This window comes from Caenorhabditis elegans, chromosome I (genome assembly GCF_000002985.6).
Source record: "Caenorhabditis elegans chromosome I".
Lineage (NCBI taxonomy): Eukaryota > Metazoa > Nematoda > Chromadorea > Rhabditida > Rhabditidae > Caenorhabditis > Caenorhabditis elegans.
Window position 1 is genome coordinate 5,368,337 of NC_003279.8, and position 24,729 is coordinate 5,393,065.

At 35.4% G+C, this 24,729-nt stretch overlaps 1 protein-coding gene, 1 non-coding gene and 1 pseudogene across 7 annotated transcripts; 1 reads left to right on the forward strand and 2 right to left on the reverse strand.

Moving 5' to 3' along the window:
* Nucleotides 1–141: 141 nt before the first annotated feature.
* Nucleotides 142–4,307, forward strand: wago-2 (annotated as a pseudogene). The gene is made up of 9 exons: nt 142–306; nt 353–1,725; nt 1,771–2,503; nt 2,550–2,725; nt 2,769–2,944; nt 2,995–3,341; nt 3,388–3,627; nt 3,671–3,978; nt 4,024–4,307. Coding segments are annotated over exons 1-9 (3,802 nt in total).
* Nucleotides 4,308–4,514: 207 nt separating this feature from the next.
* Nucleotides 4,515–16,172, reverse strand: tent-5 (polynucleotide adenylyltransferase; the record flags this gene model as incomplete). Of its 5 annotated transcripts, none has more annotated exons than NM_170865.6 (7): nt 4,515–5,186; nt 5,646–5,958; nt 6,023–6,372; nt 6,422–6,692; nt 6,740–6,855; nt 7,820–8,005; nt 16,086–16,172. In NM_170865.6, 7 exons carry the CDS (start codon nt 16,131–16,133, stop codon nt 5,073–5,075), a joined length of 1,398 nt encoding a protein of 465 aa, NP_740852.1. In that variant the 3' UTR covers nt 4,515–5,072. The 5 variants fall into 5 exon arrangements, with proteins under 5 accessions (NP_740852.1, NP_871825.1, NP_001379335.1 ...); NM_059179.4 differs by lacking the exon at nt 16,086–16,172 and adding an exon at nt 11,397–11,460 and having other exon boundaries at nt 4,518–5,186; NM_059180.3 differs by lacking the exon at nt 16,086–16,172 and adding an exon at nt 8,967–9,102 and having other exon boundaries at nt 4,518–5,186.
* A 4,391-nt stretch (nt 16,173–20,563) lies between these two features.
* 21ur-14736 lies at nt 20,564–20,584 on the reverse strand. The gene has a single exon (NR_050118.1).
* Nucleotides 20,585–24,729: the final 4,145 nt, after the last annotated feature.

The window sequence follows — 24,729 nt, forward strand, 5'->3', positions numbered from 1 at the left end:
GATTTTCTCTGGACGCTTCGCATCTGTTATCTTTTTCGTTTGTTTTTCACAGCGTGTTATCCTCTGTAGTAAATGACATGTGGATAATCTTGGCCCCTCTTCATATTTTTTTTTCAGATCTAATATTGCAATAGTAATAAGATGTCTCCTCATCCACCACAACCGCATCCACCGATGCCTCCAATGCCACCAGTCACTGCTCCACCAGGAACTATGCCTCCAATGCCTCCAGTTCCCGCCGATGCTCAAAAGCTTCATCAAATCACTGGCAACGACGCATGCATCAAACGTTTGCAACAGTTAAAAGTATATCTCTGTGCATTTAAAAATATTTCTAATGTCCTATTTGCAGGTTGAGAATGGCGCGAAAATGTACATGAAGCCAGCCGAACCTGGACAATTGGGTAGAAAAGTGGATATTCAAACTAATATCTTCGGAGTTAAAGTGACAAAGGAAACCACTGTCCACCGTTTTATGGTTCACGCAAAGGCCAATTTGACTCCAACTAACTAGGGAATGGTGTTACCCCTGCAATCGCTAGGAGGACAAAACAAAGTGAAAATGGAAGATCAGATCTATGGCTACAAGAATCAGTTTTTGGAATCTGCTTAACTCGGTCCCAAAGCTGAAATTTTCGGTCTTAAAAAGTAGTCCTTTTTTTGCTCAAAATGCCGTTTTTCGTGTGTAGAAGTGGCTACATAAAAGTTTGGCACTGCAGCCGCCGTTCGAATGGCCGATTGGTGAACTCTTGTGCTCATTAATCTAAAGGTCACGGGTTCGTTCCCCACTAGGTATTAATTTTTTTTTGAATTTTTCCTCTAGCATGAAATATGCACAAAAACACGGTTTCTTCAAAGTGAAAATTTATCAAAAAAAGAAAACTTCCAAAAAGTTTCCAAATTACTTTTATGGTTCCCAGGAACCAAAAAATTTATTCCGAAGTTACCAAAAAACGGAAGAAACCGTGTTTTTGTGCATATTTCATGCTAGAGGAAAAATTCAAAAAAAAATTAATACCTAGTGGGGAACGAACCCGTGACCTTTAGATTAATGAGCATAAGAGTTCACCAATCGGCCATTCGAACGGCGGCTGCAGTGCCAAACTTTTATGTAGCCACTTCTACACACGAAAAACGGCATTTTGAGCAAAAAAGGACTACTTTTTAAGACCGAAAATTTCAGCTTTGGGACCGAGTTAAGCAGATTTCAAAAACTGATTCTTGTAGCCATAGATCTGATCTTCCATTTTCACTTTGTTTTGTCCTCCTAGCGATTGCAGGGGTAACACCATTCCCTAGTAAGGAAGTGACGTTCACCAAAAAAGGGAAAGAAGATTTCGTCGTTCTTGACCGTCGCGATAAATGCTGCAACTTATTTTTCCATGCCGTGGAGAAAAATCCTGAATTCTTCAAAATGAAGGACGGAAATCAGATTGTTTATGACGGCCAATCAACTCTCTACACAACTGTCAACTTGTTCTCAGAACTGGATGCCAACGGTACGAAGTCCAAAGTCTTCCAAATCAACGGAGCTGATATCAACAATGACGACCTTAAGACGTTGCCTTGCATCTCTCTCGAGATTTATGCCCCACGAAACAACTCGATCACGCTCTCTGCTGAAAATCTGAGCAAGCGTACTGCTGATCAAAACATTGAAGTGAACAATCGGGAATACACTCAATTCTTGGAACTTGCTTTGAATCAACATTGCGTGAGAGAAACGTAAGTGAATTTAGGAAAGTCTTGAAAAACATTTCTTCATTCTAGAAAACGTTTCGGATGCTTCGAGCACGGAAAGGTATATTTCCTCAACGCCACCGAGGAAGGATTTGATCAGCGAGACTGTGTCGACGTCGGCGATGGAAAACAGCTTTATCCCGGTCTCAAAAAGGCAATTCAATTCATCGAAGGTCCTTATGGTCGTGGACAGAACAATCCATCTGTCGTGATTGATGGAATGAAAGCTGCGTTCCACAAAGAACAAACTGTGATCCAAAAACTGTACGAAATCACGGGACAAGATCCTTCAAATGGAATCAATAATATGGCCCGTGAGAAAGCCGCGGCAGTGATGAAAGGACTTGATTGCTATTCGACGTATACAAACAGAAAGCGCCATCTAAGAATCGAAGGGATCTTTCACGAAAGTGCCTCAAAGACCAGGTTCGAGTTGCCCGATGGAAAAACGTGCTCAATCGCCGAGTATTATGCGGACAAATACAAGATCACTCTACAATATCCGAACGCCAATTTGGTGGTTTGTAAGGATCGAGGCAACAACAATTACTTCCCGGCTGAACTGATGACCATTTCAAGAAATCAACGTGTGACCATTCCTCAGCAAACTGGCAATCAATCTCAAAAGACAACGAAGGAGTGCGCGGTTCTTCCTGATGTTCGTCAGAGAATAATCATTACCGGTAAAAATGCTGTCAACATTTCACTCGAGAATGAGTTGCTCGTCGCTCTCGGAATCAAAGTTTACTCGGAGCCTCTGATGGTCAGTTTGTGCAAATCGTTAAAAAACATTGATTTTCTTTCTCCAGGTTGAAGCGCGTGAGCTCGACGGAAAAGAGCTCGTATACCAGAGATCGGTAATGTCGGAAATGGGAAAGTGGCGTGCACCTCCAGGATGGTTTGTAAAACCCGCGAAGGTTCCAGAGTTATGGGCTCTTTACGCTGTTGGTAATCAAGGATGCAGATTCTCCAGTGGTGACGTGAAGTAAGATTGATAGAAATTTATTTGAATCGATTAAATTATTTAGTCAACTTGCCGGAATGTTCGTTGATTCTTGAAAGAAGAAAGGTATGACGATCAAGCCACCATGTGAAACGGGCCTTTTCCATACGGATAAAATCATGGATCAGCTGGAGAAAGTAGCTGCGAGCGGTTGCAAATATGTCTTGGTGATCACTGATGACGCAATCACTCATCTCCACAGTAAGTTGTTTTCGTTCCTTAAGTGTTCACTTTCCATTGAAAAATTTCAGAGCGGTACAAAGCATTGGAACAGAAATCGAGGATGACTATCCAGGATATGAAAATCTCCAAAGCCAATGCTGTTGTCAAGGATGGAAAGAGATTGACTTTGGAGAACATCATCAACAAAACCAACCTGAAGTTAGGTGGCCTCAACTACACCGTTTCGGATTCCAAAAAAAGCATGACCGACGAACAATTGATCATCGGAGTTGGTGTTTCTGCCCCACCGGCTGGAACGAAGTTCATGATGGACAATAAAGGACATCTTAATCCGCAAATCATTGGTTTCGCTTCAAATGCTGTTGCAAACCATGAGTTTGTAGGCGATTTCGTCTTGGCTCCTTCAACACAGGATGTAATTGATTTAGATTTTCGAGAGTTTTATAATATAATTTTTACAGACAATGGCTTCAATTGAAGACGTATTGCAAAATTCAATTGATTTGTTTGAGTCGAGCCGCAAAACATTGCCAAAACGTATTATTATCTACAGGAGTGGAGCATCGGAGGGTTCTCATGCTTCTATTCTGGCTTATGAAATCCCACTGGCTCGTGCCATCATTCATGGATACTCGAAAGATATCAAATTAATTTACATCGTCGTCACTAAGGAGCATAACTATCGCTTCTTCCGTGATCAGGTAAATTTATTTGTATCATGCTCCCTTTACCGTAACTTTTCAGCTTCGTTCGGGCGGGAAGGCGACTGAAATGAATATTCCACCTGGTATTGTCTTGGATAACGCCGTCACGAATCCAGCATGCAAGCAGTTCTTCCTAAACGGTCACACGACTCTCCAAGGGACAGCGAAGACACCACTGTACACCGTTCTTGCTGACGATTGCGCGGCTCCAATGGACCGCCTTGAGGAGCTAACATTCACACTTTGTCATTACCACCAAATTGTTGCTCTGAGCACATCGATCCCCACTCCACTTTATGTGGCGAACGAGTATGCAAAGCGTGGAAGAGATCTCTGGGGGGAACGAACGTATGTTTTTTTTTGTTTAAAACAAAAATAATTTATATTTTACAGAGTGGATGGTCCTATCGAAGCTAAGGAGTCGCATGGCGAGCGTCTCAAGGAGTTGACGAATGAAATCGGTTACAAGCAAACTGATTTCAACGAGAAGCGCATCAATGCTTAGATTGCCCCCATTCTACTCTGTTTTTATAATTGATAATTGATAATTGCCTCATGATAATTGTTTTACGGAACTGCCCTTTTTTAATCATATTATTATAATCGAATGTTTTATAATTTTTGTAATGTTGTTCTATGTAAACTCGTTGTATGATGATAAAAGTTTTAGACAAATACTATGTTCAGTGCATTACGTTTTTGATCTTGTGTCAAGAATGGGAAATTTTTGGTAAGAAAATCAGTATGGAACAGACATCTGAATAAGAATTGAACACTCGGAATTTGAATCTGCACTGCACCTAGGCAATCTGAATACCTACCTGCGCAAATTGCCTAAGTACCGTAGAATGTTAGGATGGTATTTTGTATTACAGGAAAAACGATTTAGGTGTATACAATTTTTATTGTTTTTTTCTTTAAAATTTCAGATTTTGATGTATAAACTTCGTAGGAAATATACAGAAAAGTGTGTTTGAGGATCCCGTTAAAAACTAGCGAAAAATAGAACCAGAGAGGACAAATGAGAGAAACAAATGAAACATGTGAATGATGTGTGGCGGATGAGCTTGATATCCACCGAACCAGCCGGTGTGATAAGCACGTTTTTTTCCGAAATAAAAGATTAATTTACAAAACAATTTTGGTCGAGGAGAGAAGGAAGCTAAACTTCAAAATGAAATAAATTGCACCAGTAGGCAAAAAGTTTGAGTTGAAGAGGGAAATGTATGAGGAATCTATACAACACTAGAATGTGGTGCGTAACACACGTGGAGAATATATCTATTCGAAGATGAAAATAAGAAATTAAAGTGCCGACAAATTGATGGTGCCTATTAACAATTATGTATAAAGTTGCAGAGAGAATTGTTTTTTTTTCAGTTGTGGTTTGATTTTCGAAGAAGGGTGGACAGAATGTAAGAGGGGGAAGAGGTTCAATTGGATCAGATGACTGGAATCCATGTAGCTGCATCTGGTGGCAAGTAGAAAAGAGTCGTTCGTGGAGGTGTTGAGGAACCTGATGAGAAGTTTGGTGGAGTGTAGCATTGCATTGAGAGCTGGAAATAAGAATGAATAGGAATCGTACTTTGAGAGGGATAGAAAAACATGCTGGAAGCTTTTTTGAATTAAAATTTTTTTTCCAAAACACCTATATATCATGTTTGTCTATTTCTAGATTCCCTTAAAATCATCAAAAGTATGGAAAATCCAACTATGAAGAAGTTCTACGGAAACCGAAAGTAATTTTTTTCAAGCTTCATCCTCATGCTTGTCTTCTTCTAGATACCCTAAATGTATCAAGTCTTAAAAATCCATCTGTGAAGAAGTTCTACGGGAACCAAAATAGTGAAAAAATGACTAAAAATGTTTTATTTTTAAAGTGTTCCTCTTTAGCTGACTAAAAGTTTTGAAGGGGCCTATAGTTAAAATATATCTTTCAAATACCCTATTAGGTTTGAAGTCTACTGCCAAAACTTTATCAAAAAATTTAGAAAATGAATATCCCTAATTCTCACCTGGAATGCGACACGATCAATCATGTTCAACGACATATTCCTTTCATGAGCCATCAGACAAACAGTACTTTCGTCAATTACTCGATACAAAAGCATCAAGAAGTCGTATTTAGCCTGTCCTGTAACCAAGAGAGAAGATGTGGTCGCTTGAGAAGTAGATGCTTCAGAATCAGTATCTGATCCAGATGAAGACCATTGATCGTAAGTGGCTCCGTTAAATGATGTTCCAAAGTGAGAATCCAAGTAGTTTCGGAGCTTATTTTCCTGTGAGATTAGATCAGGGAAATCGATGAAGAAGCGGGAGCACATGTATCTGAAAAATACGTTATTTTTCATCATAAAATAGATTGAAACTGTTCAAAAAGAAAACTACAAACCTCTCCAATTTGCGACAATTCCATGGCTTCGCTGCTTTGTATCCTCTAATAATCAAATGACAGTACTTCAAAAGTCCTCCACCACGAATTTCTTCCGGTTTGACAGTATCGATTAATCTCTCATGAAGATGAGTCATTGCTTGTTGAACATCACCGTACATGCTCTCAATTGTGATCTTTTTCTGTTCACACTCGTCCAACTCATTAAGAAGTGGATCCAAATGAATTTGGAATGAATCAACCGAGAATTCAAATTGCCGCCTCATTTTGTTCACAAACTTCAGCTCAATGCACCGTCCGTACTCGTTGTTCAGTGAAAACAACGACCATTTATCATTGTCAGTGGAAACCTGAATTAATTTATAGTTATTATAAATATTATTACTTTCCAAAAAATACCTTAATCATTTTCCGGATATAGACATCCTTGAGAGTCTCAAAATCGAATTTCTCCTTTCCGATGTTATCAGGCATTAGTTCACGAATTGTCATAAATACAGAATCACGAATCGCATCGAAAATTTGTTTTTCGACATTTTCATCGGATTCTTCGTCAATTTGAATTGGGAATATCAGGTCGAGATCAGCATACGAGAAATCATCAGAAGAGGCTACAAATGATGCGGCGCCTCCGTTTAGGCGAACGTCACGGGCTTCAACTTGAACACTTCTGAAATTGAAATATTTTATATATGGCTAAAATCAGAAACTACTTACCCCATATGTTGTCGTAGACACCGAATCAGATTAATGAGTTTGGTGGAGATTGTTGGGAAGTTGCCACGTCCATGGATTTCAACACGTTCTTCCAAAACTGCTCGTAGTCGTTTCATCTGAAATTTTGGTTATTTATAAGTGAATCGTCTCAATTTAAATGCGAGAGTAATCCTGCGAGAGTAATAGTTTTAAACCAAACTTCTCTTGTTGCGAAACCTATCCAAATTTGAAAACTACAAAGCCCCCCAATACAAGATTTTCTATATTGATAATAAGTTCGTGTTATTTGTTTTCTAGTTGTATAAATACATATCTGATTACATGTTCTTCTCTCATTAAATAAAACTAAACTCGCATCGTTTTTCTAGTTCCTTGCCTCTTCTCATCTATTTCTATAACTAGAGAGTATAAATAGTGTGAAGAGACGCAGAGAATATACATTCCATTCGACGTCATCATGTCAACTTCTGATGCGCTTGTAGGCAAAGAAAAAAGAAAAAAAGAAGACGAAGGAGAAGAAGAAGCTTGTTTTTGGCATCGGAAGTGTAAGGTTTTCAGTGACATATTGTGTCGGAGAGAGATCATGTACAGTACGGGAGAGTGCAGATTCTGTTTGATCAGGTGTTCCCATAAGTTTTTCCCTCAATTTTTTTCCGAGGGTGGGGTTATGGTTTAACCTTTGGTTGGCTTTCGGGAAAATTAAACATCGGGAAATCTTACAACATTATACCTAAAGCTAGATAAGAAAAAAATCTCCAGAAACCGATTACTGTAATCAATCAAAGTCGTTCCCATTTCCCTCATTCTTTTAGAAATGTCTAAAAACAAGTTTTTCTATAAGATCAAAATTTGTAGTCTTTATTCACAGTTTATTTGCGATATGTCCATCAGGAACCTCGTGAGATTGTGGACGCACGATGCACACTTCGGCAACGTATTCTGGCACAGTGTGCACATCGCAAATTAACTGTGTTTTGATAAAGCCTACTAGAAAATAAATGGAACGTATGCCAAAAGCTTCCTGATTTTAAAATTTTAGCTAGAAAGCCAAATTTTTAAATTGACTAAAATTGCACAAACCTGTCCCTTTGCCAAAATCATTGTCCTTGACACGAATTGCTCATTTTGTGGTTCCTGATATCCTTGATTCGAGTTCTGATGATTTTGTTGGTTTTGATAGTTATTCTGGCATTGCTGATATTGCTGGTTTCCCTGCTGGTTTTGTCCATTTCCGTTTCTCATTCTGTTTGTTCCGTGAGGAGCCAACTGAAAATTTTTTTTTAAATTAATAATTTAAAATCCAGATGTTAATTTTCTAAAATTTAGAGAAAGAAACAATTTTATCTGAAAAGAAATAAAAAATGAAATGATTTTCGACCACTTGTTTGTCAACTGATAACCTCCTTTTTTTCTTTTCAATGCTCTCTTTATGTATGGGAGATGCGATAAGAGACAAAATGTGCTGAAATAGACAGAAAAAAGAAGTGACGAAAAATCTGGAAACGGAAAGTTTCGAAAATATATAGAACATTTCACAATTTTTCCAAATCTAGAACATAAGACCTGTCATAACTGAAAAAAAAACTGGCCTCAAAAATAGATCAAAAGTTTGTTCTCGTTGGCCCCCCCCCCCCTTTGCCATTTGAATCTACAGAATTCTTGCCGTGCCAACCTCTCTAACTCAAACAATAGAGTTTGCTCGGTGAGAGCAAAGAAAGTTCCAATCTTTTTGACACTTTTTCTTGCGCGTTTTTTTGTAAATTTTGAATTAGTGGATCGGAGATCTTACGTCACATGTGGCCTAGGGAGAGACAAAAACTCGGCCAACGATTTTTTAACTAGAAGGGAATTAAGATAAACATCATTAAATTGGAAAAATTGCAGTATGTTGAAAAAGCAAAAAAGAGTGTTTAACAAAATACAAAAATTCAAAATTTTCCATCAAAATTTTGGCAATTACCAATTTTCGAAAACATTGAATTTAAAAAACATATTGCAAGGTTAAACTAAAAAAAATTGAAGCAAGATTTAAACGGATAAAACGTAATTTGGTCGAATTCCAAAACGGGGAATTAATTTTCATTTTTTAGTAAACATTTTTTAAAATGTTCTAAAGTTTTAACACAATAGTTGATCATTCTAGCACCATATAACTACAATTCGAATACAAAAAGTTAAAAGGCAATTTTCAAACAAAAAAATGTTTAAAAAATTGAAGAAAACTCACAACTTTGTGCATATTTCCATGCTGATCATAAGTGATCACAGTGCGGGAACGTCTTCCACGCATTTTCAGAAATTCAAAGTTTTCTTTTAGATATCTTTTCGTTGCAGATAGAAAATAAACAAGTAGTTTGTTCAATGAAAAGAAATAGTGTATACGTCTGTGTTTGTGTGGAATGTCCCTATGTTTCTCTATTCAATAAACTCCGCCCTCTTCATATAGACGCCGCCCATTTTCGCGCACGACGTCATTTTGTTTTGGCAGCGGCGGCGGCGACGGACCCCGAATAGGGACGTCCTACCCCCCTTCAGCTAGTAGAGAGTCGCCCTCGCAAAACTGGAGAAAACGAGAGAGCACTGGGATTAGTGGAGACGCAGATCCTAGAGTCCTGGCTATTTTTGCTTGCGAGAACCGCACATGAAGAGAGTGAGGGACTCCGGCATATAATGATGATGTCATTCTTAAAGACGTCATCTGGAACTGAGCAGGAATGAGCAGAGGAATAAAATGGGTCTCTCTTTCTCTCTTGAAGAAGTAGAGGAGGAGGGGGAGTAATTTGCATTTATCAAATACACCCTTAGGCTTCTCGAACTGCAAAGAATTTCGGATAGTGACGTATGTTTTTTTGTTTTTGAGAAAATTGTTTTCATGCTGGAAAATGGGAAATCTCATTTCAGAAAACGTTGGATTACGGTAGATTGCATAATGTTTGGCAACAAAAAGAAAGTGAATTACACAACCGGTTGTAACAGATATCAAATAGTTTTGATATTACAAAACTAAAAAGTTTGGGAAGCTTGTGAACTGGGGAATCAGAAGCAAATCATTTAGATTTTTAGTTTTTTTCGATTTTTTGGCAATTTTTTGGAATAATTTTGGAAAAGTTTCCGGCATTCTTCTATTTTATTTATGTCTTATTAAAATTTGAAGTACATAGAAAAACCGAAAAAAAAGAAGTTGATAATTTTTTTAAATTAAATTTTCCTTTAAAACATTTTGAAAACCAAAAAATCGAAACAATTCGAAAGTTTGCTTTCTTGATTTTTCCCCGATTCTCAAACAAACATTACAAAACTAATTAAAAAATCTTAGATTTTTTGGATCCTCAAATTCTTTGGAACTTGAATATATACTCTGATAAAAATCTTTAATAATATTGAAAGTTTTCGAAGATTACCCACAACAATCTCCACACCTAATTAACGAACTCCATATTTGTTTCCACTTCCAGCGTCACTTTCAATGACGTAACTTTTAATTTGTTCTAGACAAAAAATTCCAAAATTAGGTTCTAGTTTTTTGACATTTTATGTAGTGACTCATTATGAGAAGCAACTTGTGCTCACTTAAAAGAGCACGTGTCATTCATTTACAAACAAAACGGATGAGAGAAGGAAGAGCTGCTGCGCGACGCCGCGGCAAAAGTTGACCAGACAAGTTAAAGATCACGGAAAGACCACGGAATTCGGAGAGTCTAATTGTGAGGAACTGATAAAATAATTTGGGGAATGGAAGAAGATGAGGTCATTAAAAAGACTAGTTCTAGGGGAATCCTACAAAATAACTAAAAAAAACTAAAATTTCAGTTTTAAAACAATTTTGTATTAAATTGGATCAGAGTAGCATAAAGAGAAAAGGTAGCCGACTAAAAATTGTGGATAAGACTGGAAAAAAACGGTGGTACTAGTCCTAAATCACCCCGCCACTTTTTTCTTTTTTTTTTCGTTTTTTTTTGAACACGTGGAATAATAACTCGTTCAGATTAGAAAAGAAAGGAAGAATAAGATCAACCTCCGTCAGGAAGAATTCTCCGGTTTCTCTACAGATACCTCCAAAGATCCAAAGTTGAGGCAAAATTCTTCCAGAATTATTCTTTCTCTTAGAGAATAAGGATTCATCAATCTCTACAATCATGTTTCTTTTAATGAGGTCCGCGGCCACCACCTCTCGCATGTACATGTTCCAAGAAATGAAAACTCTTCCACTTTTTCGAAAAAAAAAGGAAAACAAAAACCAAAAAAAAAAAGGAACAAAAAAAAAGTGGCGGGGTGATTTAGGACTAGTACCAAAACGGTTTTTAGGCCTGTCTGCCTACCATCTACTTTTTGAATTTTTGCACAAACTCTGGTTCTTATCTCAAATAATTATTTTTCAAAAATTTCAAGGTAGTCTCAGTGGAAAGGATTTCTGATATGACCGAGCATCCTAGTAAAACTATTCAATTTTCTTTTAAGTACTTTTTGATTTACAGTCATAATTTGTATTTAGGCGTTTTCGAGGTTCGTGCCTGTAATTTTTTGGCAACTTTTCAAAACTAAAAAATTTGGTATCCTGCCAAAACTTTAACTGAAAATTCAGAAAAATCTAATGGCGTTTAGGATATTATTTATATGAATGGAAAAAATTGCGTTCAACTTGCAAATTATGACTTACCCTTCTTCTTCTATAAGTTGTCATAGCTAGAGTTGTTGATTGAATTTTTGAAGTAGCTATTTTCGGATTCAAAAAAGAATTTCTCCAGAATTCTAAGCTTCTTTTATACTCTATTCATTCTCAATTCCTACATCATTTCGAGAAACTTCTCGAACCCTAATACACTCGTTGTTTGTTTGTTTGTCTGCGTCTCTTCCTCTTCTCCCACTGAGAGAGTAAACTGCTTCCCCCAGCGGCGCGGAAGATTCCGGAATATTCTGGCAATTCTCCTGATTTCTTGATCTCAAAATTTGGAGGAAGGAAGAAAAAAAACTAAAACAAAAAAACCTTATTTCTAATATATCAAATTGTCTCTTTTCTGTTACCTAATCTGTCAACTGAATCTGTTTCGTCTCCTAATTTTTTAGATTTTTCTTCATCTCGTCGAATGCCATTGTCGTCTTTCAAAGGTCATTCAACAAAAGGCGGGTATATTTAGATCACATTCTCAAAGCGATTTCTCTAATTTTGGGTACTCTATTCAATTTTTGGCCTTTAAGAGGAACCACGAGGAATTTCTGGGGTTTGGTCGGACACTATTCGGAAGTTTTGAAAGTTAGAAAAAGGGATTTGTCGAATTTTTTTGGTTATCGCATAATAAAAATTAGTTTCAATACATAGAAAATTATTTCATTGATCTGATATGAAAATAACTTTATTCAAGTTTTAAAAAGTGAACAATATATTCTCTAAAAGTTCATGAAAGTTTTTTGGCAATTGAAAACATTAATTCCAATTTTTAGCATTTTTTCAAATTTCTAGACAAGAACGAATATTAATATCAGAAAAAATAAATATTTGTCTGTATTTTGAATCTAAACTTTGATGAGAATACGGCTCACAGGCTTGATGAAATACCATCTTCAAAATCCCCAGAAATTTCAGAGAAAATGTGCATCCGAACTTTTTTCCGTATATCCAGAAAGTAGGTTAATATGTATCTTCTTTTTTTGCAATTAGCCACCCCCCCCCATTTCTCTCAATTTTCTTCTCTCAAAACTGCATGTACACAGGATATTTTTTATTCAAGAATATGTGCCCCTTTCATCTTTGTCAATAAATTGAAAGCAATATACGAGAAAGTATATATTTAGAAGACCAGAAAATATTAATATTTTCTTATTTTGCAAAAATTTTAATAGGCTAGTTTTTTGTATGCGTGTGCTATAAGGGGTAATTTGCACAAAGTTCTGATTCTTTGGGGTTTTTTTTCGAATGAAAATGGCATTTCTTCGCCAATTTTAGATTTATTTGAGATGAGAAATTCAGACGTCAGAATGACGACAATTTTCGTTTTTTTTTGCTCTTTTTAGTTTTTCCTTTCCAATTGGGGTGGGTGGATGGGAAAATACGTTTTTCAAGTTTTGGAATAAATTATTTAAAAGGATATAACAGCTGAACATGTTGCAGGAAGTATTTTTGGAAAATTAAAAACCTCCTTTCAAGTGGTCAGCGACCAATCAGCAAAGTATGGGGCGGAGCCAACTCCGCTTATTGGTCAACCTGCTTTTTTAGGTGCGAAATTCGAAATTTTTGGAGTTTTTTCTCTTTATTTATTCTTTAGAATTTTGACATTTAAGCATCAAAGCATGGGATGGTTGCCGCATGGCGCAATTTGCACAGCCTATATCGCCATATTTGAACAGATTTCACACAGTTTTCCTCCGATTAACGAAAACAATATAAAAATGAGAAATAGTGTTGGAGATGAGGAGAGCTCAGAGACAAAATGTAAAAAAAAAGTTTGTGGAATTTTTCAAAGCTGGTAGAGATGTGGGATATGTGTATGTGTGGGGATGGGGGAAAATGCGGAAATGAAGCGGTGGATGGTACTGAGTATTTAGGAGGTTTGGGATGGACATTGACATCTGGTAGACACCTGTTTTGTGAAAGGAAAAAATGTCTTAAATTTAGATTGTTAAATCAGAGTTCAATTAATTGGAAGAACTAGGAATGCACTTTTATAGACATTTCGGTTTAGGCCTTGGCTTAAAATTAGAGTGCAGACTTAGCTTCATAAGCAGGCTCAGGTTTGGTCTTGTGCATACAGTTACTAGTTAGGCTTAGGCTTAGGCTTAAGCTTTGAGTTCTAGTAAAAAGTATTTTCGTGGCAAATTATTTTACTGCTTAAAAAATGTTTTCCCTAATTTCAGGAGTAAATTTTTTCAAAAAAAAACTAAAAATGAGGACTTTTAATGGATTGCCTTGAATGCGACTAGATCCGTATGCTTTGAAAAATACAAATGAGGCTGTGCAAAAAGGCCAGTTTCAATTTCAAAAAATAAATCAAATTTCAATTTGAACATTTTTCAATGAAAAATTATTATGTCAACTTTACAATTAGGCAAACATATTTTTCAATTTGGTTTTTAATCTTTGAGTCTTTATGTTTCGCAGTTTTAATTTCAATTCGTTTTTTTAAAGCAATTATAATACATGCTACTTTAAAACGAACAAGAAATACAATTTCACTTTGTAAACTTTGATCTAATAAAAGTAACATAAATCCTAATAAAAAAAAACGAAAAAAGAGAACAGTGGTATGTGTCATTTTGAAATTTCATCGAATTTTATATAATCGGATTTTTGTTCGCTTGTACCTCAAATGAGTGAAACTTGCCACTAAACAATTCGGCGTTGATGTACTTTTTGAAACAAAAATGTTTGCGAAAACAGAACAAACTTGCATATCATTTCTGGAATTTCCAATGTTTTATACCAGAATAAAAAAGACTGAAAACCGAAGGAAAAGTAAAAAAAACAACGGTTTTTGATTACCAGACAGGATGATTTTTGAGTTATTTTATTTTCGAATATTATCCCCATAAATTTCACTACTATTTATAATCAAACCTTATGTTAATTTTTCTGAATGATCAAGTTGTTTTGAATATTGGAAATGTCACGCGTCATGGACATTTTGCACCCCAGGAAAATCTGTGAATTGTTTTTCGAAACATTAGCAGACAATATCATATGATTTACTGATAGTAAGGGCGTTTTCCGAATAGTTTCATAAATATAAATATTATTATCAATTCGTCAAATGCGGATTATTTGAGTGCAACTTTTAGGCTCCACCCACTGAGAAATCGAGAGATCGATCGAATGAATAATATATACATCTACAGTCTAGAAATTCAATTGATTGTCGTCATAGTGTTTTTGGAAAATGATTATGATAGACGAGCATTTGGAAAACGTTTTGTTTTTTATTGTTCACTTATTGACGAACTTCCAGTGGAATTGCAAAATTAACAATTAAAGATCGATAAGCGCCAGTGGCGGAAATGTTAAAAATTACTCTTATGCCAAAAGGTGCCAAAATGACCAAATACCACAGTAAAACTTTCCAACATTTTTTTGAAAATGTTTTATTTTGTTTAAAAATGTGGGAATTACTAAGTTTTGGAACTTTTTGTCTTATTGCCATTTAAAAAAAAGGTTGTTGAAAAAAACAGTTTTAGACCTTTTTGAACCATTCAAATAATAAAAATTAACGTCTTATTTTGGAAATACGCAGCCGTCCGTTATGTGTTCGAAGAATTCAAACCACATGAAAAAGTTTTATCCATCAAAAAATGGTAATAAAATTTCAATTTCAAAGTCAGATATATATGACGTCTATCCAATCCAAAAAAGCTTTCACCCTTTATCTTATACCACACAAAAAATGTTTTGTCATTTGACAGCCTGCACACACACACAAAAAATCCGTCATTTTTTATATATTTGTATGTGTCTGGAAAAATGATGTCATATCGCACTGAAAACAATTGGAACGAAAAATACGAATTTTTCGTTTCCAATTTCCTCAACTTTTAAGAGGTTTACCTCATTATCAAAGCAACAAAAAGTCACATGAAAAAGAAGAAAAAGCTTTTTTTGATTTTCGATTCATTTAATGCTTCCGGTGGGAAAATAGGCGTTGAATACTATTTGAAATTAAACGGAAACTCAACCCAAATGCGCGAAGAAAATATAAAGAAGAAAAGTTGAAGGAAAGAAAGCAAGAAAGGATAGATAGAAAATGACGAATTCTATAGGAAGAAGCTTCAAAGGTCCCCAGATCTAAAATTAGATGAGAAGATTCGGATTCAAAGGAGAAGATGTTAAAGTTCACATTATATTTAGATATTTCAGATGACAAATTACTACTGCGTGTTTACAAATAGTTGGATTTTTCTTTTGAAACTCTCCAGTTTTAGTCTATTGTTCGGTTTATAGTCAAAGTAAGTAGCTGGAGATTGCAGTAGCTTCCAGACCAGATATTCAACTTCAAGGCTTCTCCTTGGATTTGGTGGTCTTTTCAGATTCAAACTCAACTGTTGAACAAAGCTGCACCACAACCAGTGCAATACATTTGACGCGTAAGTTTACTGTTCCTATTGAAAATCAACCTTCGCCCCCAAAACATGTTCCAATGTGCCATCTAGACACCTCACTTTCTAAAAACCATGTGACTTTTGTGATATATTTGTAATTATAATATCATCTATTACCTTATCATTTTACACCCACACTCTCTACGTTCTTGCTCTTTCACTTTTTTTTATCGATAAAAAATCAGTTAATTGTTACATCATGGATTGTAAATTTGAATAGAAAATTACAACGTTTTAATATTAATTTAAAAATGAAGAAACTCACCTCAACAATCCCCTCGACTTTCTTCCATACTACCTTCTTCTTACCCATCGTTGTAGAGTTTCCCAAAACTTTTGCGGTTTTTGAGATCTGAAATATAAGGAAATTTAAAGTGTGAAGGTTTTTTTTTTGAGGAAATGAGAGCTCAAAAAAATAGAACGAGCAAGAAACAAAAACTGATAATGACTCATTAAGAGTGCCGTTTATCAGGAAAAATTGATTAGGTACGGAGCCCAATATACATGTTTGCAAGGTCACCACTATCCCTTGATATTATCAAAAAATGGGAATCAAAGAAAAAGAGCCAAAGTTTCACTAATTCCTTAATGACAGCTGATTCCAGAAGGAATTGGGCGAAAATGTGAGAAATGAACAAAATATTTGATTTTGTTGTCGGTGTTTCGTCTAAGAATTATCTGATAAGAATAAGAAACTAGAACTAGAATTTGGAAATTAACATTTTCACAGAAAATTACAGGGAGATCAGAATAATTGGGAATAAGTTGAGCTCAGGAAAACCAGAACTTCAGAGAGCTAGACAACAAATACTTTCAATTACCTTCTATCGTTGGCAACTGTTTTTCGCTGAAATATTGAGTGCGCAACTTTGGAAATTGGTGAAATTTTTTGGCAACTTTTCTAAATGCACCCCGAAATTCGATTTCAACAAAATTTAAGATTGTTCCAAGTGCCAAAACTTCTGCAATATAAATTTTAGAGCTCTGCTACTTTGCCGGCTACCAAAAAAATTAGCGTTCCTGGTTCTAGGTAGGCATACATATATAACATCTTTTAGCCTACATGCCTCCCTATCGGCTGAAATTTTTGACTGGTAACATATTATTAGAGTTATTTCTATATTTCAAAGGCTAAAAATTTTTGGCTCTCTATGGTGCCCGGCCTCGACACGCAGTACAATAGTGTTTTTGCTCTTAAGGAGTACTGTAGTTTCCAAGTTCTCGCTGTCTCGCTGTTTTGTTTGATTTGTAATAGTAGTTAGTGTTTTATTTCCGATTTTTAATAAAATTTAAAGTGGCAAGCGATAATTCATGAAAAATCAAAATTGCAACAACTAGGAGCCGGAAACTACAGTACTCCGCGAATGCACGTATTGAGAAAAAAAAATACAGCAGAATTAAATAATTAATAATAATTAATTTTTCTTGAAAGTTTCACCATCCCTAACTAACCATTTTCGAATATGTTTTCAAAAGTTTTCGAAGTTCTTTTGTTTATACCAAACGAAAAAGTTTACTTCCGACAAAAAGTTGCAAAACGGAGAAGAGGTGATAACGAATGAGAGGTTTCAGAGATTGCATCGAGACAAAAAGATGCTCTTTTTCTGCTGAATTGAATTGTTTACACTTTTTTCTCCCGCTTCTTTTATGTCCGAATAAATGATTGGCAATGACAAAAGAGTTCGGACGATGAAATTATTTTAAGAAAAATGAGTTTTTGTTCGATAAAAAGGGGAGGAAAAGAGTAACAAAAGAACAGAAAATGGGAGTGGAGAGGTATTGTAACTGATAATACAGTAATCAAGAAGCACACTTTAGAGAGTCGCCTCTTTTAAATTGAACAATAGGCTTAACTGTGAGATTTTTGCGGCGAACGGATCTGTCATTGAACCTATTCTATCACGGCTCTGTGGGAACATGGGAAATTAACTTTAAGGTAGAGTATCTACTATGGAAAGTTTGTCTGAAGACATTCAAAAATTAGTTACATTTCCCGAAAGTTGTGGTAAATTGGCAAATATTCGAAGCATTAAAATATCGATTAATTAACTTTGAGGCGCTGCAGTTTTGAACTCCAAAAAATAAAATATAAAAAATCATCAAAAACACTTTTTCCCACAGATCTTCATTCTTTAAATGTTTAACTTGTTTCATAACCGTAGAATTTCCACATATGCACCTAAACGCTTACCTACCTTCTAGGCCTCTACAGGTACAGAGGTTTCAGGTTTGCTCAAGGTCCCTGAGGAAATTAAGCGTTGTTTCCAGAAAAAAGACAAATATAAAACAGATAATGTATTTGTCCAATATTCTTTCAAAATTTTGTTTTCTCAAGGTTTTCCTAGGAATCAGTTCAAATTATATGAGTTCTACAGTAACCTCAAACTGAATCAGAAGAGTAAGGCTAAGAACCCCAAACATAACTCCTAGTTTAACGTGACAATCCCAGAAAATACAGTACACGTAGGACTGTATATTCTTCATTTCCAGCAAACGAGAAGTTGACAGTAGTTTGCACAAAGTATTGCAATTCAATGCATTCCAAAATCACAGTGAGAAAAAACGAGTGAAAAGACACGAAAATTTCAATAAAACCCCCAGCAGCACAAAAAGGACTTTTTTGTGTGCGTATTTATGTCATTTACCAGCTTTCATATTCGCCCACGCTTCCCACCAGAAAAGGACAACAAATCGCATGGCAGAAAAAATAAAATAAAATACACAGTTAGTTTTTAGAGGGAAAATGGGAAAATGGTGGCACAAACGCTTTTCAAACCATTTCCCCTCTCATGCCTCTTTCTTTTTCTCTTTCAGCCCCTCACCTCACTCACCTTTTGCCTATAAAGTGTCAATGTTTCTCTATGTTTGTCTGCGTTTAAAACAATTCGAACAGTGTTTCATCGATAAACAGATTCACTTCGAAAATCTTCTCTCGGGGCTTCGAAAAAGTTTTCAGAAACGACGCACAAGTAGGAAATGAAAAGCTGGATTTTATTCGATGCCCTTTTGTTTTAGATATTGCAAAAAATGGCGAAAAAAAACTTTTAATATGACCTTTTGCGTTTTTGTTTCTGAAAATTTTGAACTCTTGGTGTTTTTAGCAAAACTAGTAATTCCACAAAGGTTAGAGGTGACTGGGGTGCCTCTTCCATCGCCCTCCTAGCCCCCGGCTCGCTTCCCAGAGTGAAAGTTGTTGTCACGGTGTTTGCAGAAATGACATATCATAAAAGCAAATTTAGTGCACGTTGTCATTACGTTAAAAAATGAAATTTGAATTTTAGAAATTATTCTCATATGATAGTGGATAGTGGCTAGGTTTCTTGATTTGTTTAAATTCATTTGCATGGAAACGGGTAGGGCGGTATGAGGCGCCCCCGCAATACCTTGGACAGATGAAAACCATACCTAGAGTACAATTTGACGCGCACGCAATTTTTTAATTGTGATTGTTTCCGAGATACGGGAGCTTCAAGTTGAAAATTTGTTATTCGAAAAATTTTCTTAAGCTTCAAAAACAACTAGAAAAGTATAATAAATACTAAAAGTTCAGGTTACATGGAAATTCGTGATATTTAATAATTTGTAAACTGAATAATTTTCAAATTCCTGAATCCTTAGGCAAAAAGTAATGAGTAATAAAGTTTTAAATGAGAATTGTTGACCAATTGCATAAAGAAAAACAAATGAAGAAGTTAAGAAGAAGAAGTATAAAACTTGAAAAAGCTTCGATTCGACAGAAGAATGGGCTATAAAATTGTTCTACTCTGCATTTCGGTGGAACTAGAAAATTTGCAAAGTGATCGAAGTTGACTATTAAGGTGAATACAGTACTCTACTGTCAGAGGTATATAGGTAAAACATGAGTTTCTTTCGTTGCTTATATACAATTAAGACGAAAAAAACAAAAGATAAGACGAAAAAAAGGTTAAGAAGCAACATAATAGTCTAGACGTAAAAATCAAAACAACAGCATAATAAAATAGTCATAAATACGGTTTTTAAGTTTTGGTTGTTTTTTGAGTGTTTTTTGACATAAAGAGCAGTTAAAAACTAAATTATTCACAATTCAAAGTTTTTCATAAAGATCTTCTTGATCACAGTGAGATTTTTGATTACACCCGCACTTCAACACCTGTGAAAAGCATAAAGGAGCAGTAGTTCTGTAGTTTAATTGTTTTTTTTTTCAATTAGTGTTTACTAATAGTCATATGGGTTTGTAGAACGTAAATATACGTTTTCGGTTCAAAAGAGAAAGTGTAAGTTCGCGCACAATGGCGCCGACCAATCACCGCTGCGCGTAGGGCGTGACCAACGTCGCTGATTGGTCAGACCTTTATGAGCATGACTTTCGAATAAGCTCATTAAAATTTAAAAACCAATCAATAAATTCAAAAAGGTCTTTCAAACTTTTGTTGTCATGTTTATATTTATCAGTTAAATTTTCTCTAGAAAACGTCGCCCTTTTCTAGGTGCTTGTCAGTGCCAAACGTGATGAAGAAGACTGGTAAAGAGCACATGTTGATTACTGATAACTTCTATAAGAGACTAAATGATAAGAACGAGACAAGCTGAAAAAGAAACACGGAACCGGATTTGGGTGACTTGCGTCTAATCGTAAAATAAATAGGTTCTTTTTCTGATAAAAAACTAGCAGGGTGTTAATGATCTCATACACAATTAATTGATAATCAGTTACTATATTTTTCAAAAATATTTATGAAAATTGGTAAGTCTAGGTTTTTTTGGGTTTAGCATCCTATTACAATTTCACACAAGAAAGGAAGTCATTTACAAAGAAAACTAGAAAAAGTCAATCCACAAATCCCTTAGACAGTTAGACACTGAAGAGAAGAAGATGAAATGAGAAGAAAAATAAAAACAATGGCAACTGTTTGGTATGGCATGATCTTCTTTTTCTGTTCAACATCCCTTCTTGTTCTAAAAGCTCATAGCTCTGTCAGCACCTGGACAATGGCTCTTTGGAAGCACAAAGTGAGGAGGTCAGAGAAATGTGAAAAGGAGCAACTGTTTTTGTTTCGAATGATCTTTTTGTCATGGGAAATGCTCTTGGGTGTGTGTCAGACGAGTGCGATGATTCAGACAAGACAACTGACAGGATAACGCTTTTTGAAAAAAAAAGTACAAAACACAAAAGAGCAAAGGAACAGGCAATCAAAATATATATGTTGTCATTTTATTTACAAGGAAAGTATTTCGGACCACACTCAAAAGAGCCAAAAAATTAGGGGCATTACTGAAAGGGGCCATTGGGGGCATTGCTCTCAGATGACATTTTAAAAATCCCAGAGGGAGCAAATGTTTTTAATGTATACTTAATATGCATATTTTAATGGAACTACAATTATTCCAGCCCCGTAATCCTCCTTCACGTTTAATCAATAGTGGCATGAATCCTTCCGACCAACCTCATAAAGATTTAAGATGGCGTAATTGAAGAAGTACCAACTAGGCTGGTTGGTGGCACACGCGCATAGTTGGTACATACAATTTCTACGTCACACCATCTTGATAGTTTTGTCCCCACAGAGAAAAAGTGACCTGTGAGCTTGTAGAGGTGCACAGACAACATGACTGCCTCTTCCGAGAAAGAGCGACATCTAACAGGTGAGCCTGTACAACAGTTCTGGAGCCGACAAAATCTGATGCAGAAAAAAAAATTGTATGTCCAGCTGTGGGGAAGAAACTGTCAAGATGTTGCTGTATGTACTAACTATGCTGATGTACTCGGCATTCGCCGCCAGCTTCTTGCCCAAGTTTCACAGCTTTTAATCCAAGTTTCGCCCAAAAAAAATTAACATGGATTAGAAGCTGGCCAAACTTGGGCCAAACTTGGGCGATGCGTCATAAAAGGGAAAAAAGTCAACCGCTGCGTAGCCCACTCTCACTCAGCCCAAGTCTTGCCCAAGTTTAGCCCAAGTTTAACCCAAGTGCGCGCCGCGTGTTCAAAGTTGGGCGAGACTTTGGCGAAACTTGGACCAAAGTTTGGCCAAAGTTTAGTGGGATAGTTTGCACTAGAAAACTTAAACTTCGGCCAGACTTGGGCTAAACTTGGATGAAAAGTTGGCTAAACTTGGGTAAGAAGCTGCTGAGAGCTAAAGTTGGGCAAGAAGCTGCAGGTAAATGCCGAGTACCAACTAACCAGCCGGTGAAGCAGTAAAATGAGACTTTTCACTTTTTTCAAATTCTGAAAAAATCTTAAAGTGCATTGGCAATTTGCGAGCTAAATAATTGCGGAAAACTCTCTTAAACTCCCCCAATTTAATTTAAGCTTTATCCAAAAAATAACTTAAGCAAAAAAACAGAAAGAAATAAAGACATTGAGAGTGAAGATCTCAATTTTACACTCGCTCTGTGAGGTTGGCTCAGTCATTGGTCCCCGACGAAAAGAGGAGACGATTTATTTATTTTTACTCTCTTGTTCTATGGTTCACTCTGCATTTTTTATCCTCTTATTCTTAATATTATATCTTTCTTTTGTAAAACAACAAAGGTTTTTGAGCTTTATCATTGCTTAAGACATCAGGATATTCTAAATGATTAGTTTCAAATGAACTTGCAAAAGCGATTAAAAACTGGAAATGTTGCAAAAGAGATGTAATTGATCCGAGTTTTTTAATGTTCTTCGCTACAAAAAGTGATGGATTTGATGAGCAAGAGAAGCAACTTTCTTTGAGTTTTAAGTACCAAAAAAATTCGAAAAAAGTAACAAAAAAAATAAGAGCTCAAACATATGCTGCCAAGAAAAATGAGAGCCAGATGTCAAAGTTGACTAGAAAGTTGGTTTTTATGAGTCATTTGTCATATGAAAAACAGTGAGAAAAAATTCCTAAACATAATTTTCAGCACATACAGTACACATTTAAAGTTACTATAACCATCTGAGCAATTCCAGCAAAACAAAACTACTATTGGCTGGGGTTATGCAGAAATTCCTAGGTAACACAAAAAATAGGACCAAAGTTATGCCTTAAGCCTAAGCTGAAGCCTAAACCTAAACCTAAGCCTAAATCTAAGCCTAAACCTAATCCTAATCTAAACTAACAAGCTCCGTAAAACTGTCTGCAAAAAGGCAACGAGATTGTCTAAAAAGGAGCAGACATTTTCACAAATTGTTCGCCCCCACACATACGAAAAGGGGTGAAAAGTATTTGATAGTTTTATGAGAAACTGTTGCGTGAAGAATCATAAAATATTGAGAAGATGAGAAGATGGGGGTGAAGAGTGGGCAGGAAAAAGAGACAACGAACAGAGACAACTATACTTCTTTTTTTGAAATTCAAAGACAATTGTTAAATGGAACAAGATGGAGGGAAAGAGTAGAAATTAGATGACACAAAAAACTAAATTACTCTTTCTTAGAGCTCCTTTTTGGCCATCAAGCTGCCAAAAAAAAACAACAATTTAGTTTAATTTGCATTTTTTCTCGAAATTTTAATTTTCTAAGAATATATCTTGATTTTACTTTCGAAAGTTTTTTAAACTAAGATTTTTTTTTCGAGTAAAGGACTTAAAAATTGGCTCTACCCAACAGTACCCCAGTGCAAAGATACATAAAGGTTTAGAAAAAAGCTGTCCGTCAATTAAAAAACAAGTATTTTTAAAAGATGCAATCCTCTAAAGAATTGAGTTTCCGAAATACTCAAAAAAATTCAGTTATTCAAAATAGCCACAATTGAATCATATTTCAACTTAAAATCGACCATAATTTTTTTCTAAACTTTTATTGTATTTTTACACAACTTATAAAAAGGTAGATAAAGTCAAGTTGATTTTATTTTTGATAACTTGACTGGTTTGCTTCATAACTTAGACTAGCTAATTATACATTTTTAAACCAAACTTAATTTTTTTAATTATTAAAAACTCATCAACGAGACGGTTCTTATCCAACTAAATTCTCTTCCAAATTATCTAAATCTCTAGGAAGATCTCACTTTTAAAACTATAAATCATAGTCAAAACTGGTGTCAAAAATGCAATCACTTCTTTTTTCGTGTCCCGTTATTCACATAATCGGTCATAACTTTTTTCATGTGGTTCCGGTAACGACTGAATTACTGAGGACAAAAACTGAGGACAAAAAATATTCATTTTTTTTGGATGAAAATGGCATGAATGGACAGGTGATGATGAAGAGCCTATTTGCATGCTTTTTCTGAAATTTTGAAGGAAAATTTGAAAAGAAGAAGAGATTCACACAAATTATTTTTCAATGTGGAAGACTGGGAATGAAGAAAAATCATCTGACGGTTTTGCAAGGAAGGAATATTCAAATTTTTATAGTTTAGAGTTGGAATCAAGGGTTATTGTTATTTGAAACTTAGTAAACTGGGCGAGCAAATCTAATTTTTCTAAAAAAAACTTCAGATCTTTTCAGACACAATAAGATTACAAGCTACACACAATTTTTTAATAAATACTTTTGAAGAGACCACACTTTTCACAAAACGGAACTAATTTTGATTGTCTGTATCAAAAAAAAAAAAAATCTTCCGTCTACTCTTGAAACCATACTAAACAGATTACAATCTTTTCTTTTCTTTTTTTCACAACCATTTGTTTATTTGTTGTTTGTACGAAAATGGAGGAAGTAGTAAGAAAAATGGGTATCTACTGACAATATTTGCAAGAAAAAGGAACCGTTTAGATTTTGTCGAGAGATTTCATAGTTGTTATCATTTAGGAAATTTCATATATTTGAAATTTTAACGTCGTTTCTCACGAAAGCACAAAAATATCTACCTGCAGATATAAAACGAATGGATCCATCGAGTTACGCATGCCTAGTAGGTAGGTAGGCATTTTTGAGGCGGCATGTGAAGCTTAATTTTTACAAAAAAAAGATTCCAAAAAAATTTAGAGCTTTTCCAAAATATCAAAAACTTTGA